The sequence below is a fragment of the Rattus norvegicus genome, chromosome 12, assembly GCF_036323735.1.
Source record: "Rattus norvegicus strain BN/NHsdMcwi chromosome 12, GRCr8, whole genome shotgun sequence".
Taxonomy (NCBI): domain Eukaryota; kingdom Metazoa; phylum Chordata; class Mammalia; order Rodentia; family Muridae; genus Rattus; species Rattus norvegicus.
In genome coordinates this window covers 26,601,634-26,622,832 of record NC_086030.1, presented here as the reverse complement: position 1 = coordinate 26,622,832, position 21,199 = coordinate 26,601,634, and the positions used below count along the sequence as shown (strand labels likewise).

The following is a 21,199-nucleotide window of genomic DNA, read 5'->3' as shown; positions in this document are numbered from 1 at the left end:
TAACCACACTAAAATGATCAAGAGCCGGAAGTAGCATCAGTACAGAGTGATTAATTAAGTCAGACACACTGGCAGCCTCCCTTTGTGACGGGCCAGATAGTACATTCTCGAATCTTGTGAGCTGTGAGATCTGACAGCTGAGCAACTGCTGTTTGATTTAGCAAAAAAGGCAGCCATAGGTGGCATATGAGTGAGTGGGCACGGCTGTGCTCACAATAAAAGTCTTTGAGAAAGTAGGCTTTGAGTAAAGGCCAGATCTTGCTAATGCAAGAAGACGCCTTGTTAGAATGGCGCTCCGCTCCCCTTCAGCTCTAGACTGCAGCTGTGATGGTTGGGCTTCACTGTCAGCTTGACAGAATACCTGGGGGACCTCTGGACACGGCTCCAGGGTTTATTTTATTTTATTTTTTTTTTGGAGCTGGGGACTGAACCCAGGGCCTTGCACTTGCTAGGCAAGCGCTCTACCACTGAGCCAAATCCCCAACCCCTCCAGGGTTTATCTTGATTACGTCATCGGTGTGGGAAGCATCGTGACAGTGGGTGAGCCTAGCCCATCATGAACTGTATAAAAACGGAGAAAGGGGGTTGGAGAGATGGTTCAGTAGTTAGGGGTGTTGACTGCTCTAACAGAGGACCTGAGGTCAGTTCCCAGCTCCCAGATCCCTCAGCTCACAGCAGCTTGTAACTCGAGCCCCAAGTGATCTCACAGTCTTTTCTGGTCTCGAACACCTGAACTCACGTGCACATAACCACACACATATACACATAAAATATAAAATAAAATCAATATGTGAGCTTTTTGCTTTTATTGGATATTTCTTTATTTACATTTCAAATGTTATCCCCTTTCCCGGTTTGCCCTCGGTTTCCCCTCCGGAAACCCGCTATCCCAAACCCCCTCTCCCTGCTTCTATGAGGGTGCTCCCCCACTCACCCACCCAGAATATAAGTTGTTAAATGCTACTTTAAGATGGAGAGCATGAGCTGAACATTAGCCCACATTCATTATTGTTCTGATTATGGGCATATTGTGACCAGCTGCTTCCCAGTGTAGCCCAGGCTGGCCTTGAACCCATGCTGATTCCTCCTGCCTCAATCTCCTGAGTACCTGGATTGCAGGCCTGAACCACCACACTGAGCTAGTTTACCTGGTTGCCACCTGGCCTTTGTGCCTGCCATCCTACTTCTTGGTCACCTGCCATCTTGTGGCATGGTCAAGAAATCTGCCATGACATCTGGGGCTTCTTTTAGACTCACCCAATCAGGAACTGTACCTTGATATCTGGCCTGTGTATTTTGGGCAGGGAGTATCTTCCCCCCCCAAAAAGGCAGAAGTCCACTCTGGCTTGGTTTGTTTGTTCTTCTGGGACACAAGTGTCCTGGCCTCTTTTGACTATTCCCTATAGTCCACAGCTAACTAACTCACGTGCCCTCCTAGGCTCCAGGCCTCTCTACAGTGGCAGTGAGGCTTCACAATGAAGAGCAGCTGGGAGGCAAGTGCTTTCTCACAGCTAATGTGACAGTAAGTCAGAAGCCTTAAAAATACTCCCTTTGGGGGCTGGAGGGATGGCTCAGTGGTTAAAAGCACTGACTGCTCTTCCAGAGGTCCTGAGTTCAAATCCCAGCAACCACATGGTGGCCCACAACCATCTGTAATGAGATCTGAAGCCCTCTTCTGGTGTGTCTGAAGGGTGTATTCACATAAAAAAAAATCCTTTGATTTAGATTTGTGTTTGTGTGAGTGTGGTATGTTTATATACAGTGTGTTTGTATTTTTGTGTCTCACTATGTTTGTGTATGTGTGTACAGTGTACAAAAATGCGTTTGTATACTCGTATATGCATGTGTGTCTGGGAGTACTGTTTGAGGTCTATGTGTGTCTCAGTATGTGTGTATGGGTGTGTGTCTTTTAATATATTTGTTAGTGTGTGTCAGCACATATATGTGTGTGTGCCTCTGTGTATATGTGTATCTATGTGTATCAGTGTGTCTCTATGCATGTGTCTGACTGCATGTGTGTATGTGTGTCTCTGTGTTTGTATATGTCTGTCAAGAAATCTGCACATATGTGTGTGCCTATGTATGTATGTCTATGTGTATCGGTGTGTCTCTATGTATGTGTCTGACTGTGTGTATCTGTGTCTCTTTGTATATGTGCATATGTGTGTCTGTATGTCTGTCTGTGCCTCTGTGCATGTGTATGTATGTGTGAGAGAGACAGAGTAAGTTGATGCTGGGGATGGATCCCAGGGCCTCAGACAGCATTCAATCACTGTGTTCATTTTCTATGTAAATTTCAAACCATTTTCTCCGGTGAGCACTGTGCTGCAGAGAAGGCCACTGTGGGGAGTTATCAGTTGCAGCCCTTCACATTTCCCTGGCCTTTCTTTTCTAGCTGAAGTCTGCCCTCCAGTCTAAGATCACGTGGCAGACCCAGTTCACTACTCCTGCTCTTTGATCTGGACTTCTTTTGTCTTTTACAACATGGACATTTTTCAGAGAGTGAGGACGTGTCTCTGTGGTCAGTCAGTTTCGATTTGTTTTCTCATGGTGAGATTCTGGTTAGTTGTGGTTAGATGTCAGTCCCAGTCATGTATTCATTAGTTTAGCCACATTCTTTGCTGTGAAATCCAGGTTTCCCCATTGTGTTTGCTTTTTTTTTTTTTTTCCCCAATGTGGAGAGGTTTAAATGAGAGAAGAATAGAAGAAGGGGGAGAAGTAAAGGCCAGCCATGAGCATGTGGAGGGAAGCGGGGAGGGGAATGGGGAGAGAAGGGACAAAGGGGAAGAGGGGAAGAGAGCTGAGAAGAGAAGAGAGAGGCAAGAGAGTCTGTGTTTGCTTTTTGAGACAAGGTCTCTAGCTGCCGCTGTCCTGGAACTCAGTATGTAGACCAGGCTGGCCTTGAACTCACAGAGATCTGCCTTCTTAGTGCTGACATGAAAGCCATACACCACCGTGCCTGTCTTCAGATTTTCCCTTTTTAATCAGGAGTTTTCTTATTAATCATCAAAGTTCTGTCGGGGGAGGTGCAGAGGCCGATGTCTGCTGTCTGCCTTGATAGCGAGCGCTCTGCCTTATTTTTTTTTTTTTTTGGGGGGGGGGTTCTTTTTTTCGGAGCTGGGGACCTAACCCAGGGCCTTGCGCTTGCCAGGTAAGCGCTCTACCACTGAGCTAAATCCCTAGCCCCTCTGCCTTATTTTTTGAGGCAGGGTCTCTCACTGAACCTGGCTCATCCTCTGGCCAGTCACCCCCCAGCATCCTCTTCCTCCATCCCCTAGTGCTGAGGTGGCAGACACACTTGGCCACAGTCAGCTTTTCACATGTCGCACAGTCAGCACTTTATCCTCTGAGTCGTCTCCTTATTACAAGTTCTAATGCTTCCGGTTGGTCACGACAGTCACAGCTTGTGATTTGGATCTGGCTTGTGTCCCCCAGTGACTCACGTGTTGGAAGCTGGGCCACCGGTGTCCTGATGTTGGCTTTTTAAGAGGTGGGGCCAGTTGCAAGTCCCTGAGTCACTGAAGGTGCTGCCTTCAGAAATATTTTAATAGATTAATTTTATTTTTAAATTATGTATGTGAGTACATGCAGTTGTCCCAGAACCCACGGGTTGCAGTTCGATCCCCTGGAGCTGCAGTTACTGGGATTATAGGCATGAACACTCCAGAGACGGTCTGATTTTTCTGTGATTCCTTATGGAATATTTGATGAACATATTCTTTTCCTGTGTTCAGACAGTCTTTCTAAGAGAGGTTGTAGTTTATAATCTTTTTAAAGTACTGCATAATGTTCCATTGTTTTTTTATTGAAAGTATAGGTGTCCAGGGAAGCCAGGCTCCCAGGCTGAGCAGGCTGCTCCCTTGAAGCAGAGGGTTACCTCATCCAAGGGACCAGGAATCCCCACGCCCTTTTTCCTCCCCAGGAAGATAACTTTAGAGCTGGGTAAGATGGCTCACAAGTCCCAGCACTTGAGAGGTACAGGCCAAAAGATCAGGTGTGGCTCCGGCAAAGAGCATTTGCCTAGAATTCTTCAGTGAAGGGCTGGGCTCATGGCTCTGCTGTAAGAGAACTCGCCTACTTCCCCACACGCACCAAGTATTTATTTATTTATATCTCACATTTATTTATTTATCTTCTTTATCTCTGTGTATATAAATTATCGGGGTATGCTTGTGCCACAGTCTGCATGTGCACACAACTAGAAGTCTGTTCTCTCCCTCCGCCCTGTGTGGTCCAGGGATGGGACTTAGAGCATCAGCCTTGGTGGGAAGTGTCTTCACCCACTGAGCCATCTCACCAGCCAAAGTGTTTCTGAGCGCGAGAATATATAGCTAGGCACCGTGGTGCCCACCCTTTGTCCCAGCATTAAAGATGCAGGTAGGTGGATCTCTGTGAGTTTAAGGCTAGTCTATCCAGCAAGTTCCAAGGCTACAAAGACAGACCCTGTCTCAAAAATCCAAAACACAAAACAACAAAACAAGCCACAGTATGACTAAGCCTTTGGTCAGGGTATGTATTTACATGTGTATATATTATGTGTTGTTTATATATAATGGAAGGGGTAAATTCTGTAGAGAAAACCCACATACGGTGAAATGCTGGCTGGAGATTTCATCCTTGAACCCGTAACCTTGTTTCGACTTTTTACGACAGAGATTTTCTGTGTACCCCTGGCTGTCCTGGAACTCACTCTGCAGCCCAGGCTGGCCTCGAACTCAGCAGTCTGCCTGCCTCTGCATACCGAGTGCTGGGATTAAGGGTATGCGCCACCACTGCCCGGCAACTTTTTCTTTTCCATCTAAGTATTTTATGTGAGGTTAGAGAGTAGCTTGTGGGAATGGGTTTTTTCCTTCCAGCATGTGGACCCCTGAGAGTCTTAGCTCATCAGACTTGTGGGAGAGTGCCTTTATCCACTGAGCCCGAGTGCAGGCTGCAATTGTAACTCTTGACCAGAGGGAGGGGACTTACTTCAAGGGGGTGATCCTTTTGTGGAGGCTGGAATGCCACTTGGCAGAAAGAGTGGGTGTTGGGGCAGGAAGGCCTGCAGGCCGGGATTCCTTCCTCTTTGCCAGGAGCAGGTCTCTTGTCCACGGAGACTTGGTGGGACTTGAGTCCTAATTTGAGCACTTCAGAGGCAGGCAGCTCGGGTAGGACGTGCTGTTCATTTACCTCTCCACGGTCTGTTAGAGCAGCATGCCTGCTTCTGAGCACAGCACAGCATGTTCTTGGGGCTGCTGTTTGGTTATTTAGTGTGTGTGTGTGTGTGTGTGTGTGTGTGTGTGTGTGTGTGTGTGTGTGTGTGTGTGTGTGTGTGTGTACATGCTCAAATGCCCAAGGAAGCCAAAAGAGGGAATCAGATCTGGAACTGGAATTACAGGCATTTGAGAACTGCTTGACATGGGTGCTGGGAACTAACCTGGGTCCTCTGGAAGAGCAGGAAATGTTCTTAATCCCTGAGCCATCTCTCCAGCCCCCTAACTTTGCTGTTTGAAACAGGATCTCACAGGCCTGGAACTTGCTGGGCAGGCTGGCCGGCCAGAGAGCCCCAGTAACTTGCCTGCCTTTGTTCCCCAGTGCATAAGACCACACTTGTTGTGTTTTGTTTTGTTTTGAGACAGGGTCTCTCTTTGTAGCCCTGGCTGGCCTGGGATTCATGTAGACCAGGCTGGCCTCAAACTCCCAGATATCCTCCTGTCTCCCCCAACCCTGGGTTCTGGAATTTCAGGCATACACCACGGGTAGGGCTTATGCAGTGGGGATGGAATCAAGAGCTCCTGTGTTCTGGGCAAGTGCTCTCCTTAGCCACACCGCCAGCCCCAGCCCTAGCCCTAGCCCATCATGAACTTGTTAACTGCATCTGTGCAGGGAGAGGACTTCCTGCTAAGTCATGCTTTCACTGGTGCCTCTTGCAGTTACCTTCCTCTTTAGCTGCGTGTCCTCAGCCACGTGTCAAGTCAGATGTTTCCAAATTAAGCCCTGTTATGTAGGGAAAAGGCCATCACCCAGGGGCATTGCACACTTGGCTAGAAAAGGTTCTCTAGGAAGCTAAAGTCAAGGCCAGGCTGGATTGGCACAGGAGCTATGCACATTGACCTTCCTGGTGACTTCTCAGGCCACTGCTCATCCAGTTCTCCTGTTTCCTCAGGACTCTATGGTCTGGCCTTGGTCCGTTGTTAAAGCTTAAGTCTTTTTTTTTTTTTTTTCTGGAGCTGGGGACCGAACCCAGGGCCTTGTGGTTGCTAGGCAAGCGCTCTACCACTGAGCCAAATCCCCAACCCCTAAAGCTTAAGTCTTAATGCACTACCTGTCCATCCCTCCCCAAAACACTGCCTTTTGCTCCTTACTGAATTCTCACTGAATGCAGAGAACCCGACGAGTTTGTGCTTCCAGTTCTGTCAGGAAAAAAAAAATTCCAATAGCCCTGGCTAGCCTGGAACTTGCTATGTAGTCTAGGTTGGCCTTGAACTCAAATCTGCCACCACACAACCTAGACTGTAGTCTTGGGATTTGCCCATTATGTATTTCTGGCGATCAGTCAGTTCCAAAGAGACATTAGACGGAAGTCATCGATTGGATGGATAGTCAAGTGGATTCTCAAATGTGGGACCCAGATTCTCCCAGTGAGTGACTGGAGCATGGCTGATCAAGGCTTGGGTTCCCGGCCTAGCAGAACCATGGAATTTTCTGTGTGCTAGTGTCTAGGTCTGAGGAATTTTGCTGGAACTATGGTTTGAGCTCAGAAAATGTAGGAATTTTTTTTGTTTGTTGTTTATTGGTTTTTATTTTTATTTTAAATGGAAGGGAGATCTCATTTTGTGGTTTACTCTTGATCATCTAGAGACTATAGTAAAACAGTTTGGCATTACCCCCAAGTTATACCATGTTGTCTGTTCTGGTTAGTTGACTCTAATGCAGTGCAATCCTCACAGGTAATTTTAGATTAGTCGTGTTAAAAAAAAAAATCAAAGCCAGGTATGGTAGTGTACATTTTTAATCTCAGCACTGGGGAGGCAGAGGCAGAGGGATCTTGGTGAGTTCGAGGCCAGCGTGGTCTATAGAGCATGTTCCAGGACAGCCAGGGCTATACAGAGAAACCCTGTCTTAGAAAATAAATAAATAAGTAAAATGTAAAAAGGAAGAAAAGAAAATCAAGTTCACAGCACAAACTGCCTTCCTGTGCCATGCGGGTTTAATAGAGTTGTTAAAGTTAGCCTTTGTTCACAGAGTTTGCCGTCTAGACACACAGTATGAAATAGTTGTACCAGTGCTGGCACATGGTTGACAGAGTGCTTGCCAGCATGCAGGAGCTCTGGGCTCACTACCCAGCACCACATAAGCCAGACAGCTCGTGCCTATCATCCCAGCATCCAAAAGTTGGAGGCAAGAAGAGTAGAAGTTCAAGGCCAGCCTGGGCTACATGGCTTATCTTTTAAAAAGAAAAAGAAGAAGCCAAGGTAAACTTTATCCCTGCCATTCTTTTAAGCCACTGCTGAGAAGGACAGGCTGGATATTCAGCTCCTGGCTCTGAAAATCTACAGAACCCAGAGCCATGACATATTGAGAGCCTGTAAAGTGCAAGGTTGACATTCATGACTGTGCCATCCTAGTTTAAATACTCGCAGTGCACAGTGCATGCACACAGTAAGATAGTGACAGTCACAGCCTTTGAAATTTTGTCTAAGGCAGTGGTTCTTAACCTTTCTAATGATGTGACCCTTTAATACAGTTCCTCATTGTTATGGTGACCCCCTAGCCATAACATCATTTTCATTGCTACTTCATGGCTGTAGTTTTGCTACTGCTATGAACTGTAATGTAAATATCAAATATGCAGAATATCTGATATGCAACCCCTATGAATGGGTCGTTCAAACTCCCCACACCCCCAGCCAAGGTGTCTCGACTCACAGGTTAAGAAACAAGAGTCTAAGGCTTTTCCTGCTCCAACTTCCCACTCTATGATTGGCTTTTTAAACTATGGTATAGGAGCTGGAGAAATGGCTCAGTGGTTAAGAGCATTGACTGCTCTTCCAGAGGTCCTGGGTTCAATTCCCAGCAACCACAGGGTGTCTCACAACCATCTGTAATGAGATCTGATGTCCTCTTCTGCTGTGTCTGAAGACAGAGACAGTGTACTCATATAACTAAAATAAATAAATCTTAAAATAAAAACTATGGTATAAAACTCTTAGCAGAGCTCACCTTAGCTAGTATTAAGCCAATGTTTCTTTTGTAGGTAGCTGTACTAGTCAGTTTTTGTCACGCAAACTACACGCAAACTAGAGTCACCTGGGAAGAGGGAAGGACCCTCAATTGAGGGATTACTTCTATCAGATCGCCTGTGGGCAAATCTGTGGAGTTTTTTTTTTTTTATAAACAAATGATGTTGATATAAGAAATCAGGCTGAGCTGTTGGGCGGTGGTGGTGCGTACCTTTAATCCAAGTATTCAGGCAATCTCTGAGTTTCGAGTGTCTTGAAAAACAAAACCAAATCAGGCTGGGCAAGTCAGTAGGCAGCATTCCTCCATGATTTCTGCCTCTGCTTCTGCCTGGCAATACCAGTAGGCCAGGAGATGTCCGTGGAGAGACCAACCGAGGAGCCATAATCCTCCAAGCTAGGCTTTCCTGCCTGTAGGGAGACTGAACTCTCTACAAGAGCAACAAGTTGACATCTTCCTTCCTTTAAGTCCCAGCAGGTGACAGAAGAGTCCTGCTGAAAGAGAAGAATCAAATAAAACCCAGAGTCTTACAACATAATATTCATAACAGTCAGGACCCATCCATGATGTCAGTACCATCACCCCAGCGCTTGAGATGTGGAGGCCAGGGGATGGAAGGTCAGGGTTGTCATTGGCTACAGAGTGATTTTGGGGCCAGCCTGGGTTACATAAGACCTGTATTTCCTTGTTTATTTATTTTTATTTTTTGTTTGTTTGGTGTTTGGAGACAGGGTCTCTGTGTAGCCCTGGCTGTCTGTCTTGGAGCTTGCTAAATTGGCCACACCAACCTCGAAACCAGAGATCTCTCTAGCTTTGTCTCTCCCAAGTTCTGGGATTAATGATTGTACTACCGTGCCTGACCTCGTTTGTTTGGTGAATCCAGGATATAATTTTTAAAAAGTCCAAGAACCAGGAAAAGCTCAGCTTGAATGAGAAAAGGTGATAGGCAAATGCAGACAGGAAGATACCAACAACATAGAAAAAGAGCCAGGCAGAGGGTGGAGAGCTGATGGACGTGACCGAGGGAGCCAGCTGTGTTGGGGCACACTTGTGATCCCAGGCCAGCCTGGGCTACACGAAATGACAGTTGCCTAGCATGCACAAGACCTTTGACTCTGCTCCATATTCCCTTCTGTTGCTGTGTTAAAGTACTCCGAACAAAAACAGATTGGGGGGGGGGGTATTGGGGATTTAGCTCAGTGGTAGAGCACTTGCCTAGCAAGCGCAAGGCACTGGGTTCAGTCCCCAGCTCCAAAAAAAAAAGGAAAAAAAAAAAAAAAAAAAAACCAGATCAGGGGAGGAGAGTGTTCATTTCACCTTACACCTCATAGCCCATCATTGACAGAAGTCAGGGCAAGAGCTCAGGCAGGAGGTTGAAGCAGAAACTGTGGAAGAACACTGCTTTCCGGCTTGATTCTTTGTTCATGCTTAGCTAGCTTTATCATATACTGTAGTACTGACTGCCAAGGGAATGGTGCTGCCCACAGTGGGCTGGGCTGGGCTCTTCTACATCAATTAGCAATCAAGATTGTTTCCCACAGATGTGCCCACAGGCCAACCTGATCTAAGCAGTTCCTCAATGAAGACTTTTTTCTCAGATGAATGTAGACTAGGTTAGGATGACAATTAAAGCTAGCTAGGACTGTTTTTTTCCATCCCAACACTGGGGCACGGAGAGAAGGCTGAATATAGCATCAATGGGCTTGAAGATAGAACTATATACACTCTCTAATCTGAACAAAAAAAAAAACCTTTATTTATGTTGAGAGTGGGAGCATCCGAGGCATGTGAGAAAGTAAGTCATGAAGGGGACAGGAGAGAGGGCTTATTGGTGAAGAGTGCTTGTACCCACATGAGCCTATAACATCAGCTCTAGGGGAGTCCTACACTAGCTTCTGGCCTCACATGTATCCCATTGCAGGCACATATGCATATACATAAATTTAACAAAAGAAAAAAAAAGACTTAATCCAGAAACAGAAAAGAGAGGTTAGGGCCGAAAAAAAAAAAGTCCAGTAAGTCATGGCTAAAACGATCCTCAAAATGGCAAAAGACATAAAACTGACAGATTCAAAAAGCCTCAAGAATAGATTCAAAAAGCCCGCCCTTCAAGGAAAACTCAGGGAAATCCACATCAACAGCACATCGAGGACCCTCTTCCCCAAAGGAAAACTTGATACCATACCAACAGCACATGCGTTCAGACACCAGACTTTCTGGAGAGCCTGGCCACCGCTGGCTCCCAGTCACCCTTGCGGGCAGGTTGCCTTAGGGAACAGTTTCCCTGAGCATCTTTGGCAGGGGAGGTGTTTATTACGCAATGGTTTGATTTGTTCCCTTGAAGGTTTCAGTCCTCTGGAAGCCTCCAGACCTAGGCAGAGTTTTGTGAGCCTTCGCAGATCCTTTTTCCTCCTAAGTTTCAAGGTGAACACCAGCTCCCCTTGTCTAGGCATCTGTGAGTTGAACTGCCACTAAGCCATTTAATAGTGACCTCTACTCTGCACCACGTGGAGCCAGGAGGAACTGCTAGCCTCTTCCGGTCTTCGCTGTGTTTGTGGAAGTGACTGACGGAGGAGTTTTGAATTGTGGTCCCTCCTCAGTTTAGTATACTGACCAGATGTTGCAAAGATGCTCTCTGGAGGATGACCTTGCTAACAGCCTTACTCCAGTGTTGAAAACAATCTCCCGGAGAAAGAGAGAGCCTTTCAGTTACTTAAAAAACAAATAAATAAACAACAACAACAACAACAAAAACCCTAGCTTTTAATCCCAGCTCTTCGGAACCAGAAGCTGGTGGATCTCTGTGAGTTTGAGGCCAGCCTGGTCTACATGCTAAGTTCCAAACCGGCCAGAGAGGCCTAAAGGAAAATTCTGACTCAAAACAACAACAAAAACTGTATTTTTGTGTGTACCAGTATGTTTGTGTGAGGGTGCAGATGTGGAGGTCAGAGGATAGCCTGCAGGAACCAAGTGTCTTCTGTCATCTGGGTCTGGGGATCAAACTCAGATCTCTAAAGACTGGCAGCAACCGGAGAGATGGCTCAGTGGTTATGAGCACTGACTGCTCTTCCGGAGGTCCTGAGTTCAAATCCCAGCAACCACATGGTGGCTCACAACCATCTGTAATGAGATCTGATGCCCTCTTCTGGTAGGTCTGAAGACAGCTACAGTGAATTTATAGATAATAAATAAATAAATCTTTTAGAAAAGTCTTTTTAAAAAAAGATTGGCAGCAATCGTCTTTACCTACTGAGCTGTATCAGTAGCCTCAGCCCTAGAGCACCCAATAATAAGGCTGCCTACCTTGTACTCAGAGGTCTCTTGCCTCTTCCTTGCTAGAACAGAAGGTGTGAAGCCAGCACACCTGGACCTCCCAGTGTTTTCTGAGGTTGACTGAATCACAGACGTGGAACCTACAGCTTCAGGGTCAAGCGCACACTGGGGCTTGATCATTAATCTTCCTACTTCACCAGCTGGTCAGGCTCCACCACCCTACGAGGGCAGAGGGGCAGCAGCTCAGCCCCAGGACAAGGTAGAGCAAGGTGGATAGTATAATTATCTGTTTCTGCTAGTGGGCCCCGCTTGAAACAGCTCGGTGGGTCTGCAGGCCTGCTTAGCCTGGCTATTTCTTTTGAGTTCAGAGTCAAGACCACAGATTCCTGCCCAGCTGAGGAAAGGAGGAGGGACAGAGATAAAGAGTTAAACAAGAAGATGAGCTTTTTGAGTTAGGATCTCGTGTAGCCCAGGCTGGCCCTGAACTCATTATGTAGCGGAGGAGGACTTTGGACAACAGGTCCTTCAGCAGCCACCTGCTGGGGTCACAGGTGCACCTCTCTGCATGACCACTAATGCTTCTCCTCTCTAGGGTGGGATCTTAATGTGTAGCCATGTTGGCCGGGTGTGTTAAGCATGTTATGCACTGCTGTGAGGAATACCTGACAAGAGCAATGGAAAGAACAGTTCATTTTGGTTCACAGGTCAAGGGGACATCGTGACAGGAGGGCATGATGGGAGCTTGGGGCAGATGGTCACATTTTATCTATTGTCAGGAAGGGAGAGAGGTGCATGCTGGGACTCTGCTTCTTTCTCCCATTTTACTCAACCCAGACCCCAGCCTACAAAATAGTATTGCCCATAATTGGGGTACTATCCCACCTCAGCTAACCTTATCTAGAAGCTTCCTCAGAGCCATGCACAGAGGTCTGTTTCCATGGTGATTCTGAAGGATGCCAAGTTGGCACTTGGTCTTTGGTCACTCCGGATGTGGTGGCATACATCTGTAACCCCCCAGCACTTGGGAGACTAAGGTAGAGTATCTCATCTTTGAAGTTGGCCTGGACTACATTGTTAAAAAGTAAAAATGAAAAAAAAAGTAAAAAGACCCATGTATCAGAAGCCCCTGGCAGTGGCCTCAATGTGACTTGGGGGATAACATTACATCGGTGTTGTTGTAAAAATAGAAAAAAATTTTTTAAAAGTAGGGTTGTCTTTTATCCCTGCTAGGTCCAGCACCATGGTGCCCCAAGATATCTGTTGGATATCTTAATTCTCAGTCAGCAAAGCGTCTCACCCGCTATGCTCCATCCCCTATTACACTGCCGAAGGCCTCTGTCTGAGCCTGGCAGCAATCTCTCTACCTTTCTAGTTCCCAAGAGGTTTCCATGCCAGAAACACATCCCAACTCCATGGTGGCCCAAACCAGCCGCCCCACACTCCGGAGAGGGAGAGAAGCCATGGCAGGTGATGTTAAGATTCCGCTCTGTGTTTTTACAGGTTGTTATTAATGTTCTTAAGGGATGGATGGTACTGGGCTTTGTATGTTTAGGTGGGCAATTATATCTTACCAATTGGGTCAAAGGTTATTGTGTTGTGTGGTCTTTCATGTGTAGATTTAAGTGTAATGGAGTGTGGGGATATCTGTTGGATATCTTAAGGCACCACAGTGCCAGACCTAGTGGGGATAAAAGACAACCCTACTTTTTAAAAATTTTTTTTTATTTTTTAAACAACACATCAGTACCCCTGTGCCCCAATATTCTGCTGCCTTAGGAACTGCACACAAGGAAGGGCAGTTTGAGTTGTGCAGTCAGGCTTGTGACTTGGTTTTGCGAGCATCTTGAAAGCCAGGGCCTGGCAGGCTACCTGGTGAGGAGACAAGGAGTCAGTACCGCCTGCTGGCTCTCAGAGGGATACAAGTACAGGCTTTTTTGTGTTAGCATATCAGTCCCCAGCAGACCCCAGCTGGCTGCAGTTGACTCTGAATGTCTGTTTCATCCCACTTCTATGAGACAGACTCTTCTAGAAGCAGGTCCTAAACGCCTCCTGGTCTCATTTTGTGAATGTTTGACAGAAGGTGCGTGGGCTTATCAAAGACTAAGATAAGGTTGGACAGACACAGTCAGCACTGAATACATAGTGTGGTTGAAATAGTTAATACAGTGTTCTTGAGGACAGAAGTTAAATTTATTCTTTAGTGTCAGATACCAAAAGGATAAAGGCCGGGCATCTGTGCCAGAAGTACAGTAGAACCCTCTTCTTGAGACTGGGAGCTTTTGCTCAATGGTGGAGGGCCTACCTAGAACTCCCAGTGACTGGCTGGGGGTGTGGCTCAGTGGTTGAGCCCCTGCCTAGAATCCCCTAGTGAGGGGCTGGGGGCGTGGCTCAGTGGTAGAGCACCTGCCTAGAATCCCCCAGGGAGGGCCTGGGGGCGTGGCTCAGTGGTAGAGCCCCTGCCTAGAATCCCCCAGGGAGGGCCTGGGGGCGTGGCTCAGTGGTAGAGCACCTATCTGCCTCATGGGAAGCCCCGGATTTTATTCCCAGCAGCACTCCATAAGGACAAGTAAGGAAAAGTTGGGATGAGGGCCAGCTCTTGGAAAAGCATTTGTCTAAAGTTGGAGAAGGAAGCTGACTCTCAAGTGGGCTGTAGACTAGAAGGACAGATAGCCCAGATTGAGGCTGGCTCAGTGCTTGAGGCTGTGACAACAAACGGAAGCTGACAGGAAGCCACCTCAATTGGCCTGAATTGCTGAGATATGACTCAGGCATTTCTGACTGAACTGTGACTGGAGCAGCATGCTCTGTCACAGGATTATGGGGAAATAGAAGGGACAGCCTGCTCGGGGTTCTGGACCTCATGCTGTTGTGACCCTGATCAGATCTATCTACCTGCCAGGCTTCTGTGCCGAGTAGGCTGGCTGACACCCCCGTTACCATGTCAGACTCATGAGGTGGGAGCTGAAGCCTGGACGGCGTGGTGGTGTGGGAAAGGCTGGGGCAGCATTTCCAGTTGGCCTCTCCTTGCCAGGGAGGGGACGGTTATGAGAACGTTTCATTCTCAGCAATGATGAATGACTTCCTGCATGAAGCAGAGACGCTCCCTGCGTTAACAATGACATGAAAAGTCAGTGAGTTAGTATCCTGTAGGCTTTGCGGGGGATGATTTTGTCCAACAGACCATGGAAATATTTTGAGCACCTCTCACGAAGCCAAGTATTTGCTGGGCTAGTTGTATTAAATACTGTGTGTGGGCCTGTGCACGCTCGAGCATGTTGTATACACATATATGCATGCACGAGTGTGTACACACCAGAGAACAACCTTAAGTAGTGTTCCACAGGAAAGCCAAATACCTGATTTTGAAACATGGCCCCTCATTAGCCAGGAGCTCACTGATTAGACCAGGCTGACCATTCAGCAAGCCCCAGGAGTCCTCTTGCCTTCTACATCCCCAGCACTGGGATTAATGCCATACCCGGCCTTATAGCTTTTTGTTTTTATTTGTGTGTGTGTGTGTGTGTGTGTGTGTGTGTGTGTGTGTGTGTGTGTGTGTGCTGGAGCATGTGTGGGGGTCAGAGGACAACTTTGAAGAGTCCATTCTCCTCCTTCCACTGTGGGTCCCGGGCATGGATTTCAGGTCATTGTGCTTACACCTGCTGAACCACTTCCCCAACCATAGCTAGTTCGGGTTTTTTAAATATGGATTCATGGGTTTGAACCCATTCCTTAGACTCCCAAGGCAAGCAGTCCCACCAACCCCTAAAATATACTTTTAAGTCAACGACATTTTCAACTTACGCTGGAAGTCTCAGGACCTGACCCCAGCATCATTTGAGAATCACCTGTGACCCCAGCATCAGTTGAGAATCACTTGTGACCAACGGTAAATGTCCCTAGAGCCTTGGCAAGTAGGCTTGCAGGTCCAGAAGCCTAGACTGTTTGCTAGGACACATGGATGTCAGACCAGCTCAGGGGTTTCAGGTGCCAGGGTGTGTGTTCACTGTAAGGCTCAGTGCTATGTTAGTTTTACTTGGTCTTGAGGCCCAGGGTCTCCAGTTAATGTATTCTAATCAGCTAGGATTTCTGGGGACCCTTCCAGAGCCAGTCAAAAAGATTGTCCCATTCAGACAACTCAAAAGCCCAGCCTTTGGGACAAAGCAGCTATCTCTCCACTAGGGTCTTAACTGTGACTTGTCTTGGTGGGCTTGTGTCTTGACAAACATCACAGCCATCAGAATGTTGATCCAGGGGAAGCAAGAGGGAGATTCTGTTCAATACCACTCAGTAGGCAGGGTTGGTTCAAATTTTAGGCAGTTTATTTTAGGCATATTTAATTAAGCACAGTAGATTTTGGGAAGAAGTTTCTTAATGATAATTAATTCAATCCCGTGTATACAACAAAGTTAAGCCATAATTACCTCAGAACTCTTGTAAAGTACAAGTGACATCTTCCATAAAGATAGGTTCTGTAGACTGACTCAGAAAGCAGGCTCAAGGTAAACGGTGCTCATGATAAAGGTCTCCAGAAGGCCAGCCTGGAGGTTGACAAGAGATAAACAGAGGAGTCTGGGGGAGCTGTTGTGACCCGTTTATACACATAGCACAGAGGTCACCAGGCCCTTAACCACATCCGGTTCCTAGCCTTCTGGCAGAAAACAGGATATATATATCTCCCTTTGAACCATGTGTGCTTAACCTTCCTGGCTTCCCTGGTGCTTAACGGTGAGCACAAGGAGGATCTACGTGTATCTTACAGGATTGGAGATGCTCAGGGACACCAGGAGCCCATGGTTTCTGTTCTCACAGTTGGCTAAGGGGCTACCCTTGACAGAACCGCCTCCATTGGGGTAGTTGGCAGTGTCGGCTCTCCCCTTGGCTGGAGCTGCCTGGGCTGAGTCTTGCTGAGGCAACTTCCCTTGCTCAGTCCAGGCGGCCCTCACACAGAAGTGTTCAGATGCCGGCCCCAAGGGCACTCTCCTCCTCACTGACACCTGCTGCTTCTCTCTTGACAGTTGTATCACCAACATGGGGGACTCTCACGAAGACACCAGTGCCACCATGCCTGAGGCCGTGGCTGAAGAAGTGTCTCTATTCAGCACGACGGACATGGTTCTGTTTTCTCTCATCGTGGGGGTCCTGACCTACTGGTTCATCTTTAGAAAGAAGAAAGAAGAGATACCGGAGTTCAGCAAGATCCAAACAACGTGAGTGGCGCCCCTCAGAGTCCCCTTTCACTGGGCATCCTTGTCACCTCTTCCTCCCATGCTGTTCCTCAAGGTGGGGCTGTAGCCTCTAAGGAGCCAGCTTCCTGGGAATTGGGGGCTTAAGTTTTGGGTGTAACCCTATGCTTTTAAGTCTTCTTTAATAATCAGACACACACTGCCCACATACATATGGAAAACAAAACAGAACTGGATTCGGTCCTACCTTCTCTGTTGGTAATTTACTGAGCCAGTGTCTTGTCAGGTCTTTGCCCACCATGTCCCAAACCTTTGAGGATCTGTGGCTGTGATTGAAGTGGACTCTGGCGTCCTTGAGTTTATGGTCTCCTGCTGGGCCATAATTCATAATTCTCCTCCTGGCGCTAATTCATATATATCCTCCCTCTCTCTCTCTCTCTCTCTCTCTCTCTCGTAATTTTAACATAAAGAGCAAAAAGACTGGCGCACACGTGTAGTCCCAGATCTTGGGCGCAGAAGGATCAGGAGTTGAGGGTCACTCTCAGCTCTCTAGCAAGTTTCAGGCTAGCCTGGACTACAAAAGCAAAAGCAGCTGAGAACCGAGGGCGATGGAATCAGATGATGAGAACCTTGAGTGCCTTGCCTAAGCAGGGCCTCTGTGCCGCAGTGCTGATCTGGGCTGGACAGGCACCCTTCTCTCTCCTCTCTGAGGCTGTGACAGAAACCCAGCCTGTGGCTGGGGACCTTTTGGGAGGAGGAAACAGCCCTGAGGGTAGGGGCACACTTAGGCTGCTGGGAATGAAGGAGGACAGGGAGCTGGAATCTCGTCTCTCCGGCTGGGGCTGGCCCTTAAGTTCGTTCCTGGGGTGGGGACGCTTACCTGTGGTGACACGTGCCCACCTGGAGATAAAGGGACCAGTGGCCGAGTCCCACCCTCCAAGCCAGCCTTGTTCCACTGATTATAAAATGGAGGTCCCTCTGCTCCCCCCAAAAGCACCCAGCCTTTTCCAGCTGTTAGTGTCAGTTACAGAGCAAGCTCCAGGCCAACCTAGGCAACTTCAGCAAGACCCCTGTCTCAGAAAAGTTGGCCGGCCTTGATGGCACACACCTGTAGCCCCAGCACTCGAGATGGAGATAGGAAGAGCAAGAGTTCAAGGTTGCTGGGCACGGTGGCACTTGCTTCTAATCCCATGTACATGTGTACATGGTGAAGTTGGAGGCCAATGAGCAGGAGGAGCCAGTTCCCTTCCTACACATCCGGGTGGAAGGGAATCTAGCTCAGGCCATTAGGCTTACTGGCAGCCGTTTCTACTCACTTGAGTCATCGCTCTGATCTATTTATCTTTTGAGAGCAAGTACCCCGTAGGCAGGCCAACCTCTGACTCGCTCTATTGGATTCCGATCTTCTTGCCCCGCCTACCTGCTGGCATTGCAGGTGTGCACCGCCTCATGCCTCACCATGTATGTGGCGCTCAACATCATACTAGGGGAGCGGGAGGGCTTTGTGCACATAGGCAAACACTCTCAAACTGAGTTCCATCCCCAGCCCCAAGGGGATGGATTTATGCAAGCCAAAATAGCAAGCCAACAAGCGCTCTGAGTCCTGAGAGATACAAAATAAGTCAAGAGGTAGCCCTGGGTACCCAGATGACCCTCCTAGGGAGTGCAAGCCTCTGCGGCCCTCCCACGAATCTAAATGTAGCTTTCGGAACATCTGATCCTGAACACTGTCCCTGCTGCCACCGACCATGTGTGGCTAGTAAAGACACCAGCTGGGGACCTTCTGCAGGCCGCACCCAGAGCCTGGAATACCTATCTCCTGGGCCAGGTCAGCATGACTGTGGCAGGAAGCCCTCCTGGGCCTCCAAGAGGACATATTGCCCTGAACTTTGCCTGGAACTCTCTTGGGCAGAATTCCTGCTGAGAGCGGTACCCTACAAGCGAACGGAGTGTGTAGCATATCCTAGGCCTCTCTGGTACAAGAGAGCATGGAGATGGTGGGTGCTTTGAAAATCTTGGTGCACACTCACAAACACCTATGCCAAAGCCTCGGAACAGAGCAAGCCCAGTCCTGTACACAGACTCTCTGGGGTACACTGTGTGGGGTCAAAGGTGTACAGAGTTAGGGAACCTATGGGGTGGGGATCCATTCAGACTGGGGATGAGGGAAGGTTCTAGAAAAGGTTGCAACATGGCTGCACCTTCGGATGCAGAGCAGGAGTTGGACAGCTGTGAATGATGCTGTCCATAGTCACAGCGGGAGGAGACGCTGGGGTGACAGGCTTATTTGGGGAGTGGCAGGTGAGTGTGGGAAGGGCAGGGAAGGGACAAGTTGGGGCCTGACACCAGAGGGCTGCGGGAACAGCAAAATGACCAACTCTGATTTCACAATGGCGGCATGCAGGTAATTCAGGAAGGTAGAGGGAGGGCAGGGAGGAGGCTGGAGAAGCCATTCCAGGGCATGGTCCCCTGAAAGGAGACACTGTCCCAGGAGAGGGCCCCTGAGGTTGGACTCGGGATGTACAGGCTGGAGCAGGTTTGAGGAGGGTCTGAGAGGGTTTGGAGATCCCGAGAACTCTGGGTATGGCTTGTTACTGCTATAGATTGAGGGAAACCCAGATTTCGGGGGATGCTGCATGGCTGCAGTGCATGGCTGCAGTGCATGGCTGCAGTGCATGGCTGTAGTGCATGGCTGTGGTGCGTGGCTGTGGTGTGTGATGGCTCTGGTGCGTGACTCTGGCGTGTGGTTGTGGCGCCTGACTAGAGAAAAGAGAACCGTGGGGTTTTTTGTTGTGATTTTTTTGTTTTGTTTTGTTTTGTTTTTAAGGGAAAGTGTAAGATCCAGGTGAAAGAAAGCAAATTAAGCAAGTGTGGCCAACTGAGCCAAAGTGAGAATTTGAGGAGATGGCTGGGTGGGCTAAAGTGCCTGATGTGCAGTCATGGGACCTGAGATAGAGTCCCCAACTCCTGGGAAAGCAAGCCAGGCATGGCCATGCAGCTCTCTGTCCTGATGGCCAAGAGCTCAGAGGACAGCTCCCTTTCACCGCGTGGGTTCCAGGGATTGAACTTGAGTCTTGATGGCAAGCGCCTTCACCCACAGCCAGCTCACTAGCCTGGGGAGGTATCTGCTAGCACTCAGCTCGCTCACTCCACTCTTAGATACCACACAATTACTTCTACCCTCCCAATCCCCAGGCTAACAGTAGCCCTTCCCAGCAGCATTTGTTCTTGTCTTTGATTGGCTGATCGGAGCTCTGTCTTTAGCTTTTTTTTTTTTTTTTAAAGATTTATTTATTTTATTTACACGAGTGCTCTGTCTTCAGACACACCAGAAGAGGGCATCAGATCTCATGACAGATGGTTGTGAGCCACCACGTGGTTGCTGGAATTTGAACTCACGTCCTCTGGAAGAGCAGCCAGTGTTCTTAACCACTGAGCCATCTCTCCAGCCCGTCTTTATATTTTTTTAAGTTGGATTTTTAAAAATCAGTATTTGAAACTCATTTCTTGTAATTGATTAATTTATCATGTGCCTCTCTCTGCGGAGGGGAGTAGGGTATATTTAAGTAGAATTTGCATATAATAAAATCCCTCTCCTCGGTTTTTCTTTTAGTGCTGGGGATGGAACCCAGGGTTATACGTGCTCTACCTTGGGGGTCACCCCCTCCCGTTCTAAAACCTCCCCCTTTTTAGCTGTACACATGGGTCTTAGGGATTGAACTCAGATCATCAGACTTGGCAGCTGCATGGTTGAGTGGTGACATACAGTTATGTAGTCAGTATCCCAGCCAGCAGTGTCCCGTCACCCCACAATGCCCCACTGCCAGCCTCACAGCTGTAGGTAGGTCTCCAGCGCTGCCGTCTGAGAACGGCACCTTTTCCTAAATGCAGGATCGGCTCCATGTCAGCTCTTGGCTTCTGTCCATTCCTGACTCACCCATGAAACGCTTGTGAAAGAAACTCCAGCCTGCTGTTTCATAGTTTCCTACGATGGATTTGGCCAATTGTGCCCCTCTGGGGCTTGTTTAGAAAAGCCTCAAAGACTCTTATTTCCTCAAGTGACCTTTATTTTGGGATCTGCTCTCCCTTTACAATCCCAGCACTGCCTGGAGTCAAGGCTGCAGGCAGCTCTTACGTCCCTCCTTATCTTGGTGCGTAAGCAGATGGGGGAGCATCCGAGGGGTCTTGGTTCTTCCAGTCAGGGACACCCTTTTTATACAGATGGCCTTGCACCTGTGATCACTAAGACAGAAGCACAGTTGTGTTTCTCAAAGAAAAAGGCATGGCTGGGGGATTGCTCAACAGTTAAGAGCACTGGCTGCTCTTATAGAGGATCTGAGTTCGATTCCCAGCAACCACATGGTAGTTCACAGTCCCAAGGGACCTGATGCCATCTTCTGATCTCAGAGGACACCTCGTACACACATGGTGCACACAGACATATGCAAGCAAAGACACCCGTACATATAAAATACTAAAATAGATAAATCTGAAGATTGTTTTTCTAAGAGAGAGAGAAAAAG

General features: G+C 48.0%; 1 protein-coding gene across 3 annotated transcripts in view; it reads left to right on the top strand.

Moving 5' to 3' along the window:
• Positions 1 to 21,199, top strand: part of Por (cytochrome p450 oxidoreductase) — a 67,939-nt gene that overhangs the window by 32,780 nt on the left and 13,960 nt on the right. For all 3 annotated transcript variants that reach the window (XM_063271229.1, NM_031576.2, XM_063271230.1), the window contains exon 2: positions 16,509 to 16,700. In XM_063271229.1, the coding sequence (XP_063127299.1) occupies positions 16,522 to 16,700 (179 nt within the window). In that variant the 5' untranslated portion in view covers positions 16,509 to 16,521. The remainder of the gene's footprint in view (positions 1 to 16,508; positions 16,701 to 21,199) is intronic.